The sequence below is a fragment of the Dermacentor variabilis genome, chromosome 2 (assembly GCF_050947875.1).
Source record: "Dermacentor variabilis isolate Ectoservices chromosome 2, ASM5094787v1, whole genome shotgun sequence".
Classification (NCBI taxonomy): Eukaryota; Metazoa; Arthropoda; class Arachnida; order Ixodida; family Ixodidae; genus Dermacentor; species Dermacentor variabilis.
Window position 1 is genome coordinate 136,411,904 of NC_134569.1, and position 19,100 is coordinate 136,431,003.

Sequence of the window (19,100 nt, forward strand, 5' to 3'; positions counted from 1 at the left end):
CCAGAGCGGAAGCGAAAACCAGTCATATCGACAACCGGGGTAGCAACTGCGTCGATATCCTTTTTAGCGTAAGCCTAACTCACCGACTCGTGCTGAACGAGAGGCTTGGCCTGTGGCGACTTGGCCAGCTTCTTTTCCGTCAAAGGCTGCGTGATGATCGTCATCTTGCGATGATGCCCGCTGTCAGTGCGGCACACGGATTATCGAAGCAACGAATCGGAAGGATTGGGTTACGACGCACAACAGCAGTAAATGCGCTATCGACGGCGCCCAGCAGTACGGCAAACGCGCAAACTCTACTCTCGGCGCCCGACGGCGGCAGTCCTCCGCTTCGATTTGTTTGGTTTTGCTTTGCAAGCACTACGCCGAACACTCCGCTCGCGGTGCTTCGCGGTTGAAGAAGCTGGGTCTGCCCGCGGGAGGCTGAGGCGCTAAGTACCGAGAAATGTACCGAGACTAGCGCACATGGGGAAATGTAGGGAATTATGAGCGGCAGCAACGCTTTGCAACTAACGTGCGCTGCGCAAAGTAGATCCAAATCTTACAATTCCAAGTTTCTCATTTTTGTATTTCCCTCATTAAACGCGTTGTAAGTAGGCAAATGAAAAAAAAAATGCCTCGCGTAAACTGTTATGAAGATGTATAAATAGTATAAATACTTGAAATTTGGTAGTTGGCGTCAGGATACACTAACACGCTCACACGACGTACCGCATGCGCACGAGCCATGCACCATATGAATGGATCTGCCGTAAAATTACGGTGAATTGTTACACTGCCTAGAATTCTAGGCACATTAGCAACTATGGTAAAATACTTGTCGCTCATTTCCGAAGAAGCGTGAAGTAGTGTTGTGTGGGAGAGCGCTATGCGATGATTGTCAGCAGCGAATTCGTTCGTCGAATATTTCGTGTGTCGAGTAAGCAGCGCGTGTTTTACGAGATGCCGAGGAGACCCTAGTGCACAGGCGCGGGAATCTTGTGCGAATGTACGTCCGGTGGTGGACGTAAAACCCTTCGATGGATTAGACCCTTCATTACGAAAGCCCTGATGAACAGAAGCATGGCTGATGAACCTTTGGTGGTGGAGGAGACAGACCCCACGGCGCTTGGTGATAACTCGGACTGCGAGTTGTTTGCGAGTGAGAGCCCGGAACGTGACTTTAATACCTGTCTGACCAACACAGTTGTAACAGCCTTCAACTACTGCATAAAGCCCGTTCAAGTGTGCGGTGCGTGGAAAGCATTTTCTAAGTGCATCACAAGGGGTTGTAAATGGTAAACTAGTTTGCTTTATATTTTTCTCGTCGTTTCTCTCATAGTTCCTTATGCATAAGCTGAACAGAAGTGGTGGTACTTCACTCGGTCGCTTTTTTTCTTCTCATTTTCTTCATGGAGGTCTCCTGATGGATCATGCATTTTAACAAACAGCGACGATCGCTGTCTGCGGATTTTCAACCTTCCTGCGGTCCTGTGCCAACAGCAGATTGACTGGAATGAAGCGGAAGAAATGGTGACATATTAAACCATGCCTCTGAGTCCGCATGTTTCATGTTACTTCACACCATTCAAAGTTAGTGGGGTTAAAACTTGTGCTCATAATATTTGTTGTAAACTTTACACTGTCAGTTGCGATTGTTTTGGAACAATGAGTTACAGTGCCGCACATTTATCTAAGTTTCTGGCTACACTGATTTCAACACACCATAAAGCTTCATGCAAAAGTATAGCTTCTGTTTACACATTGTGAACGTGTGTAAAATTCAGATTGTTTTCCTACGCTATACATCTTTTGTGTGCCATGTTCAGATGTAATAGGAGATAAAGGAACCATTCTAATTGGCCCTCCATACATGCTGTGGTACAACCAAGATCCAGCAGTTTTGTTTTGTCTTTGAATATTATACTTTCTTGCTCATTAATGAGGTGGCCAGTTCTTGACTAGGATGCAGAGACCCTGCTTGTGGAACCTAAACACATAGGTGCACACATTTGACTGATGTTTCAGCAAAATGCAGTAGCAGCTTTCAACTTGCCTTTTTAGGTGCTTGACAGCAATACAGGTGCCAATGCAACTGCAGCAGCTTTCTAGCTCACTTTAATGCTAATTCTTCTTGAATTGCATGACCAAAGTAGTTGGGGTGGTAGTTGTTTTCTACCAGGAATATTTTAGGTGATTGGAGTTGTGCTTCCAGGTTCCTGTGATCAAGTGCAATGAAAGTGGCCTGATATATGACTATGCTTGGTTCCCTGGCATGAGTTCCTCGGATCCGGCAACTTGTTGGTATGTGCCAGCAATCATTACGAGCATGCTTTATATACATACTGGCACCACACTTGCTGTCTCAGTGGTCATTGAATACTGCGAGGTTATCAAAGCCTTTACAGGAGGTGCCCTTTGTAGGCCGATTCAGGCCAAATTTTCTGATACACCCAATTGTTTGGGGAATGTCTGTAATGTTTGTTGAAGTTTCTTTGGTTTCCCATTGATACAATACACTTGCATTAAGCTTCAATTCTGATATGATGAAAAAATGTACAACGTACCTCGAAGGGAGCCTGCAGCCCCTACAGCATTGGGAGCAGTTATGGAACATCTCAAATGCCAGACAAATTGCATTGGGGACTTTTAATTTAAATACATCAGCAGTTGCAATAGTGTTTGACAAACATTTAAAACTGCATCTGTGATGCAGCCTTGTATATAATCTTATTTAACCTTCTTCATCCATACATTTCCCAAACAGCTGCAGTGGCACAAGCTTTGAAAGTTTACTGCCATTGATACAGGGAATGAAGACAGGAATCTCACTTAAGAGGTGGAAAGGGAGAAGAGAGGAAGATGGCTAATGAGGCCGCTAGCGTTGCTAGGAAACGCACTCAATAAGCTAGCAAATGAGAAAGGCCTACAACAGTCGGCAGGAAACACAGCTCTGCCAGTGCTCCTTGTGCCACTGATGAGCACTGGGGCACCAAGCCGACGTGTTATGGTATTGTGTAGAAGTGAGGGCCGTAATGATAGATTGTTACTGCATATGGCTCTCCAGTGATCACAAGTGGTGCAAAAAGTGCTGGCCACCATGCAGTCCAATTATCACATTTGGATCACTGAGGACTGTACAGTTGAGGCAAAGAAGGAAGTTGTCACGAAAGGGCATTGCACATTGTGTATATGCAGAGTAAGTTAGGAACGGAACAGTTACAAAAATGTATACAGCTTGTGAGCTTTTCACATAGGCATGATAGTTTCATCACTAGCCATACTGATGTACAGCCACCACCAACATAACAAAAACACATACCTTTGTGCTTCTCCAACTGGCAGAAGCAGAGTTTTCCAGTGACTTGCTCGTAAATGCTTGCGAAGCATAAGTGTTGACTGTGCAAAGTCTGCATCTGCTAAAGGAACTTTATACTCAAAAACCATGTTAACTAGAGCAACCTATTATTGATAGAGCATGGCGGACATACTACTTTGGTAAAGCATGCTCTTTTAAGCAAGAAAATAGAACTTATGTCAAGCACTGGCATTAACTCACCCCCACTATTGGCTGGCATATAATTGTACACGACAGAGGAGTTGCCACGACTGATCTGTTTATGGGTTGCTCAGTTCTTGCTACTTTATATTAGGTGTCCCTTTCCAAGTAATGCAGCTGTTGCAGAGCAAAAGTAATCTGAGGTGCCATTGTCATGTTTTGCTTTATTTTTCAAGCTGAAATGCTTCTGAAATGTTTTGCACTTATTCGCAGCTTTGCAAGCACAAGTACAAGAAATCCTGTCCACCTTTGGGACGCATACACAGCTGAGTTGCGGTGCTCTTACAGGTCATATAATCACCTGGTAGGAATGGGTTCTCTTAAATAACCACTAGTATCGGGCAAGCACAAGGAACCTCCCAAATTTTCATCTCTCTCTTGTACTCGCATTATTAAATATGTTACGTTGAAATGCACGTAAGCAAGAATAGACATTTTCAGAGTTTTATGTCTAATCCACAGAAGCTCAGTATAAGCAGATTTTTGTCTCTGCTCGTGATTTCAGACAGTGGCTCTCAGCTCTGCCCACATGCCACTCAATTTTTGACATACGTTTTATGATTATGCATAAGCAGACCTTGGTCTCTGTGGTTGCATTATGTAGTAACATTTCCTCATTGGCTGGTGTGATATCACTTGCTACCTTTAAATTTATTTATTTATTTATTTCTACATACTGTCAACCCCTTTGACAGGGTTATTACAGGAGTGGGCTACAGAAAGAAACAGTAATAATAGTAATTGGGCCACCTTGGGCTGCTAAGCACAAGGTCACAGGATCGAATCCAGGCCATGGCGGATTCGATGGGTGCGAGATGGGAAAACACCCGTGTACTTGGATTTAGGTGCACATTAAAGAACCCGAGGCAGTTGAAATTTCCGGAGTCCCCCACTACGGCGTGCCTCATAATCAGAAAGTGGTTTTGGCATGTAAAATCCCATAATTAAATTTTTTTGTGTGTGTTTCCTGTCTCTTCTATTGATTTCCTGATGAGTAGAGTGGGCCAATCTGGAGGCAGTGTAATGGTAAACTAGGCCTATCCTGTAATCAAAACTGTGCTGATTCCAAAGTCAGTACAATATTACAATACAATATCATCACATTGATAGCATATAGATAGGTGATGGTTGTACATTATCATCTGCAAGTCATTGCTGCATCCACATCGCATGCCATGCGACCATGTGAACTTGTGTGTTTACATATAAGCAGAAGGCATAAGCAACTACAGAAGCAAGAAATAAAATACTATTGCACACATGTGTCTGTGTAGCAATAAATTAAAATGAATCAAGAAAGCTTTGCTTAACATTGATTCCAAAAAGTATGTTGGATCTGTCATAATTTTGTAAGAGTGTCTTTGCTCTAAAGTTTACTAGATTTTTTTTTTCTTTTTTTTTTTGTCAGGATGAGCCCGTGGCAGCGCACAGTATAGCATTTGACAGTTTTGGTGAGAAGCTGTACTGTGGATTTGACAAGATGGTGCGAGTGTTCGACGTGGCCAGGCCAGGGAGGTGTTTCGAGGAGCGGCCAACAAATGGTGACTTGCAACCTTCCCTTGTTTGGATATTATTGCAGAGCCACTCTATGCTTATGACCTCTGCGTGCTCCAGCCAAACATTGGTAACAGAACCGAGATTGTTGGATACAATATGTTTGAATTGCCTTCCTATTTTAGCTTTGAAAGCTTGAATTACCTTTAAGTAATCCCAGAAAGACTCATCAGCTGCAGGTCTTGCTTTCGGAGACTTTCATTCAAAAAGGGAATGTTGACATTTATTGGAATGTAGTCATTGTTCAGTTTATAAAAAGAAACTGAAGTTGTCTTGTTCCATCCTCTATGTCTGTTGTCCAGTTATTGCTACATCATTCAAGAATTAAAATGTTGCATTCTGCTACTGAGCACGTGATTTCGGGTTTGATCGCTGACCATGGTGGCCATACTCTGATTGAGGCAGAATAGAAAGGGGCTCGTGTACTTATATTTAGGCGCACATTAAAATGCCCGAGGTTGCAGGGTGACAAATTTAGCTCATGATGAGAGTATTTAGGCTTGTTGCCTTTTCCAACTTGCTTTAACATTGTTCATCCACTTGTCCTGGTTCTTAGGTTTACTGTTATTCAAGGTATTTTAGTAGAAAGATATTGCAACTTGATGTGATGGGTGTTTCAGTGACTGTCTCCCATTATAAAAAAAAAAGGGGGGATATGAATAGAAAAATTTTTGGGTGGACCAGATTTACAGCTATGTCATTCACCATAAATTGTGCACTAATTACCACAAAGACCTTAATAAGTTAACACCAATTAGCTTCCTACATAATTACTTAAGGGAATGTGATGCAATTTTGGCATTGAATCTGGTTCATTGTCCATAGAATGTCCGCCTGTAGGAGTTGTGTGACTTCTGCCACTTTCAAGATAACTGTCCCCAAAATTTCCCGCAGCGTGTATTGGTGACACCTAATTTTGTTCCACAGTGTGCAAGCAAGGCGTCCTGGCAGGATTTTAAGTAGAATACCAATGGCATTTCTTCACTTAAGTTTCAGACATCTCGAGCAGACCAAAATTTACCTGAATTCGTAGGAAAAAATAGTAAGCTGTTTAATGGCATCCATGTCCTCTTGTGGATATGTAGTGTATGATAATATACCTACTTACCCTTCGAGGTTAAATTTCTTTTGCCGTGTGGGACCCCCTGGGGTCAATTTTTTTTATTGCCGATTTAAAATCTCGAGTCACGTATTTCGAGAAAAAATTATCACATTTCTTTAGAGTGACCATAAAGTGACAATTCTTTTTCCATAGGTTCTTTATGCATCAATACAGATGTGCTTGCATAAGTACTTATATTTAGAATTAAAATGGTAGACGCACTGGAATATATTCCAATGCAGCATGATTCGCCATATCAAAGGAATTGCCACTCAACTCATTCGCAGAAGAACAACCAGCATGCATGTCCATAGCGTAATCGAACTTTGTGTCTGAGCCCATGCAAGAAAACTTGAATGTTCTGTGGCCGTCAGAAAAACCAAATGAATCAGAAACTTGTCGTAATTGTTTTTCCCATCACCAACGAGGGTTTCATGAGTTTTGAGAAAAGAAACACAGGCATGGCAGCATCGTTTGTATATACCAGCATCCACCTGCAAACAGATGAAATTGCGCCCCTGTGAGCAATAAACAAGTGAGCATCTAGCAGTGACCCTTTGAGAGATTAGAGAATTAGATAGACATCAGTTTTTGCGAGCAATGCAAACGAAAACAGCCTGCGAGACGAAACCAAAACTATTTACCGAGCATGCATGGATGCGCAAGCGCTTGTTGATGCACCAGCGTAAAGAAGCCGTGGAATTAAAATGGAGAGACTACGGAGGGAAAAAAAATGTCTTGTATCTGCACAGGGTGGCATCACTTGCTGGGCGACAGAGAGTTGAAAAAGTAGCGTGTTTTCCATACATACAGACAGTAATGTAAATACATGGCATCGACCATTTGGAACTTGTTCATGGCGCCATATATTTACATTGTTGGCTCTCAGAGGATGAACTGACTTCTTGTTTACCGCTCTGCTTTAGTGTGTGTGGTGTTACTTCTGCCTCTTGCAGTGAAGAAGATGGGTCAACCTGGCATCATCAGTTGTTTTGCGTTCAGCCCACTTGGTGTCTATGCCGCTGGATCCTACTGTAAGACAGGTATGCACCTCCTGTATGTACAGTACGGCCTATTTTTAAAGGGAAAGCTTAGCTGATGATAAAGCCAGTTCCAATGTGCTACACTGCAAGCTGGCATCACTTTCTCTTCTTACATACCCTGAGGTTCCAGCACCACGCTTGCTCATTGCAGCCCTCGATTGAAGTGATCTATAACCTGAATTCCAGCTGCACGCACCACTGAAACATTGAAATCTCCCGTGACTCAAGCAACTAGAACGGCTGCAGCAGCTAAGCAACACACTTTGTGTATAGCTGAATAAAACGTTTCTGAAAGATGTAACATTGGCGATGAGATTGAAGAAGCTGCTGTGCACATAGCCTACCTACAACTGTAGTCTCTGTGGCAACACACATGCTCTATTGAAGAATTTTCTGCATCTGTTTGGGTGTTGTAGTCAGGGGTCAAATTTAATTTTGAAGACAACTGCATAAAATAGGACATTTCAAAGCGTGCCATTTTGCTGACGCTCTGTAGGCCTCCACCTATGAGACATTGAAGGCGTGGTGGCACCGAAAACGCTGAACACCATCCCTTTTTATTGATACAGTAGAACCCCGTTAACATGATCGTGTTTTGTATGATTTTGCAGCCTCAACGTTCGTGACTGAGAACACAAAAAATGACCCATGAAGCTAGGCTTCTTTTTTATTTGTTAATCTTCAGCACATCACCAAATTGCGGTTGTATGGTATGTTTTCCAGCCACTAGATCCCATGTGAACTAGAAAAGGCGTGAGGTATGTGGGACGGTATGTACTACACATCTGCAGTGGCAGCTTCCTCACATACTTGCCTGTCTGTGTCGTGTGCAAATGCTGGCATGCACTTGACTTCCTCTTCTGGTACTACCAGCCAATCTCGAAAATCATTGCATACTCGCATTCACAGCTATCGCTGGCAGTCCTATTGCGATAAGCGTCTTCACCTATCTATTCCATAGCATGCGTGGTGTAGTGCCATTGGAAGCGTACTGCATGCTTTCAATTGGCAATAACCCAAATACACTGATGCTCCTTGCTGCATTTGTGAAGTGGGTGTTGTGTTTTGCTCAGCTGGCATCCTTTTCTGGCTTAGTCTACCAGGTCGATTTCGTTTCACTCTCCTCTCGCCGTTTTAAACATTACGGAATAGGAAAATGACTAAGCATGTCTTCTGGCGGCATCATACTCCTTCGTTGCCAACCACCTTGATTTTATTTAGCTTTCCTGTCACTGTCTTTAAACACTACGCAGTAGAAAAGCACCAAAGTGCGTCTTTAGTCGTTTGAGCCCCACAAGCTGAACTCATGACAGTGTATTGTGCCGCAATGATTTTCACCAAATGGAAACATCATAATTTCCCACCAAAATACCCTACCCTGAAGAAGCTGCTGACTGGCCGAATTCAAGGAGCACACACACAGAGGGGGGGGGGAGGCTTGCCAAAGCCATTATAATGCCAATGCGTCTCTTGGGTCGCCCAAGCTCGACCAGTTCAGCATGCTTCGGTGTCTTATGCTGCAACAATTTGCGCAACGCTTCAGATTATGTAGATGTCAACTACAGTAGGGCCTGAAATTTTTTAGTGGCTTCGGATTGTACATTTTCCTGGTTAGTGCATTTTTTCTTGTGTCGTTTTTTTTTTTTTTTTGACAACTTATGAACAAGGTTTTACTGTGTGGCCTCCCTCTTCTGGCAGCATTTTGACCCACAGCCCTCCAAACTCTACCGCAGATGCCACTTACAATGTCAGGACCAGTTCCTGGATGAGTCTATTCAGAGCTTTCATAGCAGGGTCAAAGAATCTGGCAACCAAGTGAAATTTTGGCACTCCAACACCAATGGCAAAAAAGTCACAGTTGGACCAAACACAGTGAAGTTCTAATCCTTCACCACAAATGATGCTACCACTTGACATCATGCTAGGCAACGAGTTTGTCTGCTGACTCCAAGACGGCAATGTTGAGCAGAGACTTTGCTAAAGAAAGCCTCACTTTCCAGAAGCCCATTGACATTGCAATGCAAGAGGAGAATGAATGCAGAGGTCCACCAACAGCACATCAAAGGCAAGGCATTTGAAATCAACAAGGCTGCAGCGAAGTCATCTATGTACTATAACACTGGGAACACACTGTCAATATGGCTCTGCTTCTGTTATGACGAACACTGAACACAGCAGGCTGGACTGCTCATAACACACTTGAGAGGTGGTGCTTCTGTGCAAAGACAAAGAGAGGCCACATCGACCAAGTCTGCTAAAAAAGAAAAAATGGAAAGAATGAAGCATGACTTTCTAACAAGCAGCATGCTTCACATTGCAAGATGCATCCTATAGGAAAGCGGGAGCATCCCGAAAACACTGCAAAATGTGAAAGTGTGCGAATGTTGTGGCACTTGCCCAATCAGGTGAGTACCTCTTCATGGTCTTTTTCATGGTCTCTTCAGGAGTTGAAGGCATAAGCCTTGCATCCAGGGTTGATCCAAGAGCCACCTACTCACTCATAAGTGAACAGGTGTTCAGAAATGTGGGGACTAAAAATATGTCCACTCTCATCCAAACCAACATCGCCTTCTGACTACGGTCAGCTGAAGTCCTCTATGTTTTGGGTACAGCACTTATCAAAGTAAATTTCAGAGTTGCAGCGTGCATTGCCACTAGTTGTAATGAAGGCAACAGGCCTTAATCTCTCAGCCGCAGCTAGTTCCAGTCACTTGGCGTCTCACTAAATAACACTCATCCAATTCACTGTGACAGAAATGTGACTACTGTACTTAAAAAGCATGCTGCCATTCTTTTTTTTTAATGACAATGTGAACAGCTACAAGGGACCACCTATAAAACTCGAAACTTATAAAGATTCAGCATCTCCTAAGCTCTTACATGCATGACTGGCTCCATTGGCTTTGAGACAAGCTGTAGAAGAAAAGCCAAAAGCACCATAACAGAATTGGGAACACCCAATGTAGACTTGGGAAATGCTCCACTTGGACTTTGCAAGACCAGTTGAAGGCAACATTTTGTAAATATAGATGCCTTTACCAGGGAGCATGAGGTCAGATGCTTGGCTAGCTCAGCTTTTGTCTCCAGAGCTGAATTAATTTTGCCAGCGAAATGGCAACAATTCACTGACTAGCACGTCTTATCACCCAACTGGAAATGGGCTAGCGGAGCACATTGTCTATGAGCTGAAACAAGCCTCATCACACGAACGAAGTGGTGACATTACACTGCACTTGGCCAGATCTTTTTAAAGTAATGTTCGAATGTGTGCTCAGCAACTGGAAAGATGCCAGCACAGCTGATCTTTAAAAGAGGATTGAGATCAAACTTCTGTAGCTTGCTCCCAGCCCATTCAGCACATCGACAGAATTTGCCGTTCGTAAACAAAGACTTTCCTTACAACCAAAAAATTTTTTCATCCATGAGGTTTGTCTGACAAATTCATACAGTGAGTCAGCAAAACAGTGGGAGAGGGTGTAGCAGCATCGCTATCTCTAATTGTAAGGACCCAGTTGACCTCACCTCGAGGGTATCAGTCATACCTAACTGCTGTATGACAAGATAGAATTTCTTGTGTGTACTTCTTTGTGCAACCTATTTTTAGCCTTTGTCAAAATGGAGGTCAGCGAACAGACAAAGCAAACGATCAGTATGAAATTTCTCGTGAAATTGGGCAAGAATGATGCAAAAATTCATTAATAGCTTAAATACTTGGGAGGCGCTTAAGCTTCACCTTTTAAGAGTGGAAAGTGATAGCATTAAAGGGTCCCTGACTGCTTCTCGCATTTCCCGGCAACTGCAGCTTATGTAACCATTATCTTTACCGGGAAACGCTTGCGGTGAACACACTATGCACGAAGGTCAGCTTTCTGGTTCTTTATTTTTTTCTTTCCCCCACGGCGCTGCTGCTGCCACGGATGGTAGAAATGTAGTATGCTGCGCTATAATTGGCAGAAAGCACGTGCCGCGTACTGCTCTGTGATTGGTAGAAATACGGTGTTTGCCGCACTGTGATTGGTAGACACATTTTGCTCACAGTCAACGTGGTCAACTCGCACTGAATGCTGCAGATGGCGTGCTCACTGTACAACGGGGCCCTTCAAGCTATCGCTTTAAATGGTCTATGAAAAGGATGCACTAAAGGAAAGAACCGTGTTCAATGGATCCAGTATTTTTGGGAAGGCTATGAAGCGTACCTCAAGGATGATCCAAGACAAGGGTGCCCCTGCACCTACCGTAGTACAAAGATGGAAATCTATATCGTGTTCATTCTCTTGTACTCACTGATTCTAAAATTATTGTTAGAATGATAACAAAACACCTTATTTGTGAAAGTCGTCGATTCACCAGATTTAGGCTAAAAATTTGGAAATGAAAAAGGTTTATGCCACAATGTTGCCAAAACTTCTGACTCCTGAGTGAAAGCTGCGACGAAAAAAATTTTGCATTGATTGGAAAACTTCTTGCAAAGGGTCATCATGAGTGACGAAACTTGGATTTGTAAATACCACATTGAGATGAAGTTGCAAATTTTGGAGTGGAAAAAGGAAGATGAGCCAAGGCCCTGTCCTGGCTCTGTCCCAAAAAGCGTGGAAGGACAAAGCAAAAATTAGTTATGTTGATCATGTTTTTTTCTCTGCCGTGTAATTGTGAAACACGAATTTGTATCTGAAGGTCAAACTGTCAATAAAGCATGGAGTTACTGAAACATTTGAAAAGTTGTGTGAGCCACGTGCAACTAAATTTGTCATTAGAGGGGTGCTGGATTCTGCACCACAAAGCACTCGGGAGTTTAATTAAAAGAAATTGCATGACTGATCATTCAGAACATGGTAAATCAAAATGCACACGAACATGAAAAGCTTTGCCGGAGGTGTGAGGGTAACAAACAACACAGGCACTTTCATGTGGCATGTACGACAGTGCCCACCACATGTGAATTTATGAGCGATGTGAAATACAAAAAATGCACACAACAATGCACTTGGCAAACACAACACTATACAAAAACAACATGGAATGATTACTTAAAACGTAAGATTACACATTGTTAAGAAAAATTGCCAACAATTACGTTACTTCCTAACGCGAAATTTGAGCGCAGCTCTTCAGCTGTTTCGGCTTTTCAATATAGCGAGGCAAAGAATTCAAGCAAGACATGTATGTACAGTTACAGACAACCTTTTATTCTTCACACATATTCCTTCTTCAAGAAACACTCCACTATGTGCCATTTCTTGATTTTCATGAAGGAAGTTTTGTGGTCGGAGAAATAGATGGATATATGCTCGACTTGCTGCGCCAATGCCTGAGTCGACATAGTGCAACTCTGGATTCTGGCGGCGACGCTGCTGTGCCTCTGCTCGGGCAGCTTGTTTAGCAGCAGTGGCCTTCCATCAGTTGCCTCGCTCATGGTTCAGAAAGAACTGGCTAAGAAAAAACTATTTATATAGGCAGACGGATTATATTGTAATATAAACCGTCTGTGAGCCTCGGACAATCCGTCTCATGCGGAACATTTTGCACCAGCCGCCGCAAACAGAGCGTAGCTTGGCACAACTGCCTTGCTTATCGGGAGGTCGTGGGAAGCAGCGCATAGGCGCAAAGGAATGTTACACGGCGAAGGGATGGCAGCGACTGACTGACGCCGCTGACACTGCCAGCGAGTCAACTGAAAGTGGCTCTGCATTTCGGCTTGGGAAGCGCGCACTGTGATCCGCTGATACCAAGCCAGCACTTCAGCAACCGAAGACATGCTCGTCGAGACACCCAACTGGAGAAGTGTTGCCCTGCTGGTTCCTTGCTGCTTAAAACGATTATGGACTTAAGTTGCATGTTGGTCTGCTTGACTACTGCGCTGGCCTGGAGATCTTCGGCTGAGTCCCAGATGCACCACCACACTGCCCCAACTTCCAAGCCGCTGTGCCATTTCTCGAAATGACCTCCCCGCTCTCTCCTTTGCTGTGCGCCAGCTACTCACATGACAAATAGGCCAGGCAATTTAAGAAACAATAGGAGAGCTCCCCACCTTCGCATAAGTGGTGCCGTGACTGCGGCAGCCATGTTGAGAGAGACACAAGTGCACGTACTTTGTGACAGTATCTGAACCATCCTCACCTGTTTTAGCAACAATGACTGAAGCAACCATATGTGTAAACCAATCCCAGGCAGAGCAGCAAAACCCCTGTAGCCACTAAGCTAGTGTGTTTTGTGCACAGCTGATTTAGCCGTTCATAAACAACTAATTTGGTGTTCCTTTTAAAAGTTGATCATACTGCACATCTATTCTTCTTTTCTTATACTAAATTGCACAGCTTGTCATGGAAGAGTTACTGAAATCCTAGAGCAGGCGCATTATTCATGCTTGCATTTTGCAAAATCAAATTTTCATGAGAAAAACATGCTTCTCCATGCCGTGTCACTATAAACATTTTCACATGTAGCTCACAGAGGTGTTGCAAAGTACCATGGAAGTTCTGGTTCATTTGCTGCTACACTAGTGAAACTAGAGATGTGTGCTAGGGTGTGTTGATTTGAAACAAATGCTCACCTAGCAGATCACATAGTAGAACTCACGCATTTCATTATCTCATACACAGATGGCTCCATGTCACATGGTAGCATTTCCCTGGCAGTTGTGACCTTACAAATGGCTGTAGCTGCTAGCAATGTAGCACCTATCTGGGCTCTTCGATGTCTGGGGAAGTTGTTGGATTAAGATTGGAATTCAGATCAACACAAGAGTGTGTGTGCATTATCTGGTAGCTAACTCAGAACTATTTGAGAAATTGGAAGAGGTTTAGGATCAGAAAGCTCCGTTTATCAGTAAAAAGCGTGATGTTTTTGAAAGTGGCTCTGAGCTAGTGCTACACTGGGGTGGGAAGCACTATAATTACAACTGGGATTAAAATTGGTCACCTTGCAAGTTTTGCAAATTTTCCAAAATGACTTGTTTAAATCTTTATGTGTACTCTAACTCAACAGCAGCTAAACAGGGCTGCTCTTTCTCATTTTTTTGTTGTGTCGTCTTGTGTGGGACAATCTGGCTTTGCACGCTGGAGCATTTGCTTCTTCGGCAAGCTGCATCCACTTTGGCCATGTGTGCAGTATTATTATGTGTTCGTTGTATTGGAGATAACCGCCATCTTACTTGCTTTCCTTAGTGGCTGTCTACAGTGAATCCGATGGGGTCCTGCAGTTCATCTTGTCTGGTCACCATGGAGGTGTGACGCATTTGAACTTCTCGCCTGATGGACAGCTTCTCTACAGCGGGGGCAGAAAGGCATGTTTTTTCAGCTTGCCTAATGCATCTTGGTACCCACCGTGGTTGCTTAGTGGCGATGGTGTTGGGCTGCTAAGCAAGAGGTCGCGGGATGAAATCCCGGCCATGGCGGCCGCATTTCAGTGGGGGTGAAATGCAAAAACACCCTTGTACTTAGATTTGGGCGCACTTTAAAGAACCCCCAGGTGGTAAAAATTTCTGGAATCTCGCACTACGGCATGCCTCATAATCAGATTGTGGTTTTGGCACGTAAAACCCTATAATTTAATTTTCTTTAATGTGTCTTGGTGTCCGTAAGCCATTTCTGCTGCTATTTTACGAAGAATAGAACTTAACCCTCTCCATACGGAAGACTAGCTGAGCTTGTCAAGGGCATACTTGCAAAACAGACTGAACAATGGGCACAGCTCCTCCAGCATGGTCTTATCTTTCATGCAGCCCAACAATTTGAGCTAGTTTCATTGCTCGGTGCATGTAAACAACACCACTTGGCTCAAGGAGCATGTTGGAGGACTGAAATGTTGAACATGCAACCAAAACATGCAGTGAAGGCAACTTTCATTACAGCATAAATAATATATTTTTTTTTCATATGAGCTTCATTTTCCTGACACAAACTTTTCACATGGTCTTGCTTTATACAGTGAAATCCCAATAATTTGAAATTTTTAATTCTAATTGGCTGATAATTCCAAGTGCTATGTTGATGCCAACAAAGTTCAGTGCATTTGAATAGTGAAAAATTCCCACGAATTGCGAAAAGCTTCCAAATACCACCCAACAGTTATTTCAAACCGAATTTGTCACTCCCATGGACCGCTTTTAAGGCAAACTTAACCAAAGGCATTGTTCAATGCGTGGCTAACTGCCATAATGTCACGAGCTGTAAAAATGACGAAGGAAGTGGTGCATGGGAAGCCAAGATCGAACCGGAGCAAGCAGAGTGGTGCACGCACTCCTTTCCCATCTGATTTAAAAGGAGCAGGAAGGAGCCCCCAGCGGGCTCACCTACCTGCCCCCCTCCCTCCTAGCGTGTGCTTGATCACTTTGCCGCACATTTACACAAAAGCAAGAGACGGGCAGCGATGCTGCCTTGAAGTTCCCATTTCAGCTTGCCATGATGTCATGGATTTCGACGGCACCTTAGGCCTAGTTAATTTTGTATTTATGAGATGGACGATATAGTAGCGTGATGAAAGAGCGAGAAATTGAGATGAGCGAGTTTTTTTAGTTTTTTTACTTAACTACAATGACCCAAATATGAGAAAGTACTTTGAGTTATGTGACATCACACTGACGTACTGGCACTGGCATTTTATTGCGAAATTTTAAAAAAATCGAAGTTTGGCCTTCATTTCCTCTTTTAGTAGTGAAACTCTTACCACATGGGAAGAGTTTGAAAGAATACATTATTAGTGATTAATGTTTCTCTTTAGCGTCCCTTTAAAGACACTTGGATTGTACAACCTTCCTTGAATGCACAGTAAACGCTGTTGTGTATGTGTGCACACATATTGGTTGCATTGTGACAGTAATTGTGTGCCCTTTCGAGGAGCAGTTTGCTCTAGAGAAACGACATGCCACTTTTGGTGGTGCTCCGCATGTTGCCTCAGCAAAAGCTCAGGAATACGAAACCATTACCGCTCCTGCCCTGCTACTGTGTGATGAGCTGTAAAAAATGCAACTGGTTGTTCATTAATTCACTGTGCTCCATTCATGCTGCAAAATGTGGAACGGTAGAGAGAAGATGCGTGCAGTGATTGACTGTAAAAGTAGTGACTCACATCTTAAGGAATGGAATGAATCTATGTGGCCAAGTTCACAGACCAATGCTACATAAGGACTGCCTGTGTTGCTGGCCTTTCATGATGCACGGCTTTTTCTTATTTGAGGATAAAAAAGTTCACTTTTCCGGCAGCATTGTATCGCTAACCTTTAAGGAAAGGACTTCAGTCCCAGAATGTCAGCAACAGCAAATACCACTCATCACACAGTGACAAAGGGAGCAGTGCTGCTTCTTAGTATAGCTTCTCGCAAGTTTCTCGTAAGCTTTCCGTGCATTGTCTACACACGTCCACTCCAACTCACTAGCCAAACTAACGCCCCTTATATCAACAGTGTATCAAGAATAAGTTAATGGGTACACACTTGAGTCAATGTGCCGAAGCATGGGTGACAGCGACTGCACGACAGCACACGATCAAATGTTCAAAGCTGAACGTTTGGTGACGGTCCTCAGAGTAAGCGAATGACTAACAATAATACGTCCTTGCTACAAAGCTATTGCAAAGTACAGAACATCTACGTTTCAGGCCTTGTGCTCAGCAAGAACAAATCTGTGGCAACTGAGCACTCCTGCGAGCGATTAGGCAGAAAGTAAACAATCAGATAGTAAATGCACCAAGAAACATTACTGAGTCAGAAACATGACAAGCTGCTGCTTCACAGTATTTGCCAAATGGAGAATGCAGAGCAAAACACACAGATCCTGATTTAATTGATAAGCGGGATATGGATAGCTTAGCATACATCTCTAGCCCTGATTTAAGTACAAGTACCATATACACTGCTCGTTCCGTTTGGACAACACTCAGTGAGCTCCGAAAGCGCTTAAATGCCCTCTGAAGCTGTGGCCAAAGTTTCGTGTCGTCCTCCCAGTCATTGTCTACAATATCTGCCAAAATAGAGGTTTGTTGAGCCATACTGGCGTCATGCACATCCATTGTAAACACAGAGGCAAAGGAGGCAGCTGAGGCAAACAATGTGTGCGTCACTGTGTGATCGAACATGTCAGTGCCCGCATAATCACCGTGAAAAGGGTCTATACGCTACTGTACATATTTTCATGTCATAAAATTGGTTAAAATAAAAGGCCTCGCGAGGTGGTCTCGCAGAAGCATGGATCGCAGAAGCATGCGGAACGTCCATGCCACTTGCCAACCCCCGAGCCAAAGAGGAACAGCCTTCTTCCTTTTTTGCTCAATTAACCCTGCCGTTATATGGCGGTAGCAGTGCAACACTCGTGCCATCTCTCGTACTACTCTGCAAGCACATCGACCGCTACTGTAAAGCCACACGGCAAAGCCAGATTACAGGAGACAGGGGCTATGCAGGGAAAACAGCATTAGGGGAAGCGTGAGAGTTGCGCATCCCCACACATTCTATCAACGTCATTCCATCATCGTCATGCCGCCATGCTCATTAGCGACCTGGGCAAGTGAGTGCCATGGCAAAGTGTGACGATACTGGAGTATGTCGCATATAGCCATAGCAACAGAAGTCTCAGAATGACCACTACAGATGTTAAATAAACGTCACTTGAGAAATACGGTGTGCCGCTACATTGCTTGAATGCTAATCGCATTACCATCTACAGTCATCGTGAGATGAGTCGCCGTAATTTTTTCCATCTCCTTTATTCCTCACTACACCAGGAGCAGTTTGATTTGACCTCTCCATCTTTCGTCTTTTTTTCTTTCTCGTAATTTTCCATCCCACTTTTACTCTTGCTGTTGATATTCTAATGGTGTTATTTTTTGTAGGACACAGAGATTCTCTGCTGGGACCTGCGTAATCTGGGCAAGGTGTTGTACTGCATGAAAAGGACTGTCACGACTCACCAGCGCATGTACTTCGAGCTTTCCCGGTGGGTTGTTCTGGCAGAATTGAGCTCTGTTCTCTCTGTTAAAAATGCAGGTGCATTAGACTTCATGTTCTTCTTTCATTTTCTGTTTTTTTTTTTTTTCTGGTTGCACACTTTTTTATCTGTTGCAGTAGTTTGGTTAACCATAAAGAAATGCAATGCTTATGTAGTGCTAGCGATGCGATATATTTCAAGTGAGAACGCTTGAGCCTGAGCTTGGCCTTACCTGTTCAAAATTTTACTTTGTGGGAGGCGGCGCGATGAGGTAGCTGCTGTAGCCACGGTTTGTTTAGGCCAGCCAGCTGTGGTGCAGTGGGATCTCAGGAGCGGCCGACAGTGCAGCTGCACAGATCGAGGGTGTTAGCATGTTCTATTCTTGCGCTACCTGCACGTGAGCCCATCTTCTTCGCCTTCTTTGGAGGCAATAGTCACGCCGCTGCAGGGCCTCCCTCCTTATACAAAGCTCGATTGAATTAAAGTTTGATGGTAAAGTCCCGGTAAAGTGTGCAGATGGTGTGGTCGTTGGTAGTGTCAGGTTCACGCAGTCTGAGAGAAGTGTACAAGGCAGCACCGGCAGCGTAGGTTGTAAGTGAGGCACAGCCACAGTGTGTAGTTCGAAATCACGACCTGCCGCAGGTTCTTCTAGATGCCGGGGCTGACGATGGGCATGGGTGGATGCAGGCAATGTGGGACGGCAAGACACGGAATGACATGGCAGCTCAACTGGGGAGAGCTGTTGTGGATTGAGCGCTCGAGTTGACATAGTGAGCAAGGATGGCTGCCCGTAAGTCTGCATAGACATTGGGGCCGGGATTGACAATCGGAGCCTGGAATTTTGTTGAGAAGGAAGTGGCTGTCCAGCTGGATGAACCAGATGTACAGCATGTTGATGTAGAATTCCCAGGCACCCTACAACTCCAGGACGTCTGCCGGATTGC

At 43.9% G+C, this 19,100-nt stretch overlaps 2 protein-coding genes across 3 annotated transcripts in view; one reads left to right on the forward strand and one right to left on the reverse strand.

Moving 5' to 3' along the window:
* LOC142572750 (integral membrane protein 2B) overlaps positions 1 to 337 on the reverse strand; it is a 34,312-nt gene extending 33,975 nt beyond the window's left edge. Inside the window, exon 1 of the mRNA XM_075682074.1 lies at positions 84 to 337. Within this exon, the coding sequence (XP_075538189.1) occupies positions 84 to 164 (81 nt within the window). The 5' untranslated portion in view covers positions 165 to 337. The remainder of the gene's footprint in view (positions 1 to 83) is intronic.
* Positions 338 to 491: 154 nt separating this feature from the next.
* WDR79 (Telomerase Cajal body protein 1 homolog) overlaps positions 492 to 19,100 on the forward strand; it is a 32,757-nt gene continuing 14,148 nt past the window's right edge. For both annotated transcript variants that reach the window (XM_075682073.1, XM_075682072.1), the window contains exons 1-8: positions 492 to 1,277; positions 1,398 to 1,512; positions 2,195 to 2,283; positions 3,752 to 3,842; positions 4,947 to 5,079; positions 7,151 to 7,237; positions 14,401 to 14,519; positions 18,062 to 18,165. In XM_075682073.1, the coding sequence (XP_075538188.1) occupies positions 1,051 to 1,277; positions 1,398 to 1,512; positions 2,195 to 2,283; positions 3,752 to 3,842; positions 4,947 to 5,079; positions 7,151 to 7,237; positions 14,401 to 14,519; positions 18,062 to 18,165 (965 nt within the window). In that variant the 5' untranslated portion in view covers positions 492 to 1,050. The remainder of the gene's footprint in view (positions 1,278 to 1,397; positions 1,513 to 2,194; positions 2,284 to 3,751; positions 3,843 to 4,946; positions 5,080 to 7,150; positions 7,238 to 14,400; positions 14,520 to 18,061; positions 18,166 to 19,100) is intronic.